Consider the following 5,289-nt stretch of genomic DNA (forward strand, 5'->3'; position numbering starts at 1 on the left):
AAAAAAAAAAAAAAAAACACCTCTCTCTCTCGGCAATGGCGATAAAGGCACCGTCCGCTACCGGCCTCAGCGTGGCTTCACTGTTTCAATCCTCGACGAACAGACCATCGCCGGCGAGAGCTTCACTTGCTTTCAAATCATCCTTCTTTGGCAATGAAGGTACCTCAGTCCTTCACAGCTTCACTATTCTGATGAACCCAAAGCTCCATAACTTCACTTTAATTTCAATTCCGCTTATTGATTGCTGTGACTTGAATGCTCCGAACTCTAGAATCTGTTATCTAGCATTAACATCTGTTTGCCTGGTTCGCAATTTCAATCCAATGAGGTTAAATTTTTCCGGTTTGAACCGTTGAATAACATTTGTAATGCATGTTGATACTTATCTGTGATAACTAGATGACTTGTGGAGGTTTTAGTAACTTTTCGATCAAAACATTTTTCACTCCTTGCAGTGGGAGCTCTTAAAGTGATGCATTTACGAGTAGCTTATTCGGATACGTTGAGATGTAATGGCCATGGAGGGGAGCTGCTGGCGCTAGTATGAATCTTTTTGGTCGATTTGCTAGAGTTGTCAAGGTTAGTTTTGGTTGAGTCATATCGTGTGTGTTTTGTGAGTGCTTTGAACTTCTAGCTTTCTGATTGATCCTTTCTCTTTTTTTTTGGTTCCACCTGTAGTCATATGCAAATGCAATATTAAGCTCCTTTGAAGACCCAGAGAAAATTTTAGATCAAACTGTTCTTGAAATGAATGAAGATTTGACAAAGATGCGTCAAGCTACTGCTCAGGTATCTGCAATATATCCTTTTGAGCTCATTGTGGACTCTACAACACATGTTTTATCCCTTTAACGGAATGGGATGGACGAATTTTCAATAATACATTCAGATAAAGTAACCTTAGTCTTATGCTAATCTCATAATGAAAATATATATTTGACGTAGCCCCATTTTTGTGAAGGTCTTGGCATCCCAAAAGCAACTAGAAAATAAATATAAAGCTGCTCAACAAGCTTCTGAGGATTGGTAAATTCTTTAAGTGATGGGTTTATCTTATGCCTAATGTGCGTATCTGTGCGCCTCCACCTCCTCTGATATTCTTGATATCGTGTTAGGTACCGAAGAGCACAACTTGCGCTTTCTAAGGGAGATGAAGATCTTGCTCGTGAAGCATTGAAGAGACGAAAAACTTTAGCTGTAAGACTTTCTTATATGGCAACCGAGTATAAATTATACCTTTCCATAAACTGTGCGCATGTGAAGTTATCTAGGAGAGTTGGATACAGAACCTTACAAGTTGTCATCTTATGCAGTAGTAAGAGTACTTTTAGCTGTTATTAGGTGGCTAAGAGGTTTAAGTGCACATGTGTTGTGTTATAGGACAATGCAAGTTCTTTGAAGGCTCAGCTTGATCAGCAGAAAGGTGTTGTTGAAAATCTTATTTCCAATACTCGGGTAGGTTTCCCTTTCACTCCTTAATCTTTTATGTTCTTGGTTTGTCTCTATTTATGTTTTTGGCGAGCTTGCGCATTCCTCTGTGTGTATGTGGTGTGCTTATCTTGGTAATACCCTCCCAAGAGTAGTGATCTTGTTTTCTTCTTTTGCGACTTATCCGTGTTCATTAATTAGTCACGGTTGTTCTATCATCACAAAACTGACATAGATTTGTAAGTTTAACTTGGAATGAGTCATGCTTGTTTGCTGGTCATTAATCTAAAATAAACATGGACTTATTGGATATTTAATTTGCTCTGAGGCCACCATAGTTGCTCCTTTCAACCTGTAAATGACTTGGTAGTGTTTAGGTAGGCCTATAAACAACTGAGTTTTTAAATGTGTAGTTGGAAGAAGATAAAGAAAGACCAGGAGGTTATGCGAAAATGACTTTGTAATTTTGTCCTTCTTTCATTACCAGCTCCTGGAGAGTAAAATACAGGAAGCAAAGTCAAAGAAAGACACTCTCAAAGCGCGTGCTCAGTCTGCAAGGTTCATCTACTTTCAGTTGCTTTCCTGTTTCACAAGCAAGCTTGTCACACTAGAAATCATAAATAGATGAATAAATTTTTTACTGGTGATCTTCTTGTTAGGACTGCAACCAAGGTGCAGGAAATGATTGGAACAGTGGACACAAGCAGTGCCCTTTCAGCTTTTGAAAAAATGGAGGAAAAAGGTCAAGAAGTGATAGTGATATGAACACAATTTTATTATAATATTGGGCCCTAGATGCTATTTTTAATTTGTGCAAAAATACAGAATCTTTAATGATCAATTTTCTGGTGCCTAATAATTATATCTGATCCTGCAGTGTTGGCTATGGAATCTCAAGCAGATGCCCTAAATCAATTAACCTCCGATGATCTTGAAGGAAAGGTAAAAACATATACGTTTGTATTTTCTTACTTTTCCTTATAAACTCTTCTCTTTTTTTCTTTCCTTTTCGGATTATACCATTACATTACAAGAGTTAAAAAGTAGCTTTTTGGTTGCTGCAAAATCCTTTTTCTTTCGAGATTTTTAAACTGTCATGACGCTAATTACGAAATTCTGACTTCATTCGTAGTTTGCTCTGCTTGAGAGTTCCTCTGTTGATGATGATCTTGCCAACTTGAAGAAAGAGCTGTCTGGGAGCTCAAAGGTTTTTTTCCCTACTACTACTCTAGATCTTATTATTGTTTTCTAAAACTAAATGACATCATATTCTCGGTAAATTAATCACATGAAAGGTTTTGTTGCTCTGGTGGTTTAACAGAAGGGAGAGCTTCCACCTGGAAGATCATCTTCAAGAGCTGCATCTCCTTTCCAAGACACAGAGATTGAGAAGGAGCTAAATGAATTGAGGAGGCGAGCAAAGGAATATTAGATTTTCTCTTCTAGTGAAGTGATTCTCCTTGCTAAAAGAATTTTGCCTAAGAATGCCAAGATTATTTCTTTCAGAAATGGACATGAAGCATTTTGTGTTATTCATGGATTAATCTACCGGTTGGTGTTTCAAATAGGATGCACAGATGTTGCTACTTTTTTTTTTTTTCTCCTACTTTGTAAAGAAGCTGCTCATCTCCTTGGCCCTCGGATTTATAATCATCGAGGTTTTATTTGTCAGGCAATATCTACGTTGATGTCTAGCGTTGATAGAGTTCTTTAATGTAATGAGACAAACATCATCATGTTGATTTTTGTGTATAATAATAGGTAAATTACAAGACCAGAATTTATGTTCAACGACTCACTTATAATATGTAGTTCAATGCTCGCAAAATACTTTTTTTTTTTTTTTTTTTGATATCGTAAAAAAACCTTTAACAGCGAGACGCTATATAGCTTAAATATATTCTCTATACTTCAAAAATATACTTCTTCCGTCTACAAATAAATACAATTTTTTTAATTTTTCTTCCTACATTTAAAATGATGTTTTTAGTCGGTGAATATGTGCATTTTGTCTTGAATATATTTTGAAAGATTAAAAAAAATATATATTAATAGGCAGAGGTAGTAATACATTCTCTACGACAGGGCCACGTTATATTAAGAGGGTACTCTGGCACCCCTACAATTTTGAAAACTCCCTATAAATGTCAAAAAATTACAAAGAGGCCTCCCTAAAAGAAAAGGTTTTGGCCCTTGTTCAATTTTTTTTCTTTTTCTTTTTCTCAATATATACATATTTGGTCCTTATATTTCTTTTATTGTATATCCTTGGCCCCCTGAATTAAAAAAGTCTGGTTCCATCCCTGAAAATAACAATGAACACTGTTTCATGCCATCTCCAGGAAGTCGAGAAAGAAATGATTGTTTGTTCTGGTATATTTCCCGTTCCATATACTACTCTTTTCGTCCGTGAAAGCAAAAGTCAACGCGAATGGTTGTGAAGCCAGCGCCGTACAGAATGAGACTCTACTCTCAATCCATATATACAGTGGGACGTTGACCATGTCACCTCGAGCCATGCTTCAAAGTCAAAGTTTTCAACAGCCTGTGCTGTCAGCCATAATGAAGCATTAACTTTCCGATCCATATTAATTTTAAAGTCCGCCTAACGATCAATCTATACATAGAAGATCTTATAAATAATGGAAAGATTTTTTTAATTGGTCTAAATTATAATTTAATTATAAATTTTATTGTTAAATTAACATTCAACACATGTCGTTTTATTAACGAATAGTAATTTGACGTATGTATATAAGAATTTTTTATTTAATTAGATTTCAAATTTGAATTTTAAATTAATGATATTTTTTTTTTCTGTTTTACAATAAAAACATAATGATTTCTAATAAAATTCTACCAATTACTTTTTCTATTAATAATTTTATTCCTAATCAATTTTCTATCCATTATTTTTAAAAAATTCTAATAAAATTATAATATACTATTTTTTTTATATTTGTATTAAACAATTTTTTCTAATAAAAAATTATTATATTCTTTTTTTCTATTCCTAATTAAAATAGGCGCATCTTCTTTTTTTCTTATTCAAGCGGGTATATTGTTAAAAAAATTATTCCTAATTAAATAATATTATATATTATTTTTTTCTATTTTTTTATTAAACTATATTCCTATTTTAAAACTTTGATTATAATTAGGTTTCAAATTAAAATTTTAAGTCTATAATTTTTCTTATTCTAATTAGAAAATCAAAACACAACAAAAATATATTCCTAATAAAATTATAATACACTATATTTTTTTCTAATTTTCTTATTTAACAATTTTTTCTAATTAAAATCCATTATATTTTTTCTATTCCTAATTAAAACAGACATATCTTCTTTTTTTCCTATTCAAACGGGCATATTGCTAAAAAAAATTATTCCTAATAAAATCCGCTATGTTTTTTTCCTATTATTAATTAAAACGGACATATCTTATTTTTCAAACAAAAAAAATTTTAATTCTAATAGGATTATAGATTTTGAAATAAAATTAAAATAATTCTAATTGATTTAAAGTTAAAATAATTTTCTTTTGATATAATATTTGACATAGATTTAATAATGTTTAATGCAAATAATTATTATATAATTATTTATAATATATATTTAAATTATTTATTTTTAAAGATACGAACGGACGGACTCACTGATTAGTTATTATCGATTCTAGAATTAGAAATTGAGACAATCAAACCTAATCTTTATCACTTTTTTTTTTGATAATCTTTATCACTTACTTGATCAACTATATAATGGAAGAATTATGAACTATAGCTGACCTTAAATGCAATTTGGACTTTGGAGGGTAATATGTTGTGTAAATGGTCGACCCGACCTCACATAATAAAAT

General features: G+C 32.2%; 1 protein-coding gene across 1 annotated transcript; it reads left to right on the forward strand.

The window, feature by feature from the left end:
* Positions 1 to 463: 463 nt before the first annotated feature.
* LOC139882967 (membrane-associated protein VIPP1, chloroplastic-like) lies at positions 464 to 2,860 on the forward strand. Its single transcript, XM_071867212.1, is given in 11 exon segments — positions 464 to 520; positions 523 to 579; positions 679 to 789; positions 962 to 1,026; positions 1,116 to 1,197; positions 1,381 to 1,455; positions 1,916 to 1,986; positions 2,088 to 2,170; positions 2,306 to 2,370; positions 2,561 to 2,635; positions 2,750 to 2,860. Coding segments are annotated over 11 exon segments (843 nt in total). The 5' UTR covers positions 464 to 472.
* The last annotated feature ends 2,429 nt before the right edge of the window (positions 2,861 to 5,289 follow it).

The sequence above is a fragment of the Rutidosis leptorrhynchoides genome, unplaced genomic scaffold (genome assembly GCF_046630445.1).
Source record: "Rutidosis leptorrhynchoides isolate AG116_Rl617_1_P2 unplaced genomic scaffold, CSIRO_AGI_Rlap_v1 contig330, whole genome shotgun sequence".
NCBI classification, from domain to species: domain Eukaryota; kingdom Viridiplantae; phylum Streptophyta; class Magnoliopsida; order Asterales; family Asteraceae; genus Rutidosis; species Rutidosis leptorrhynchoides.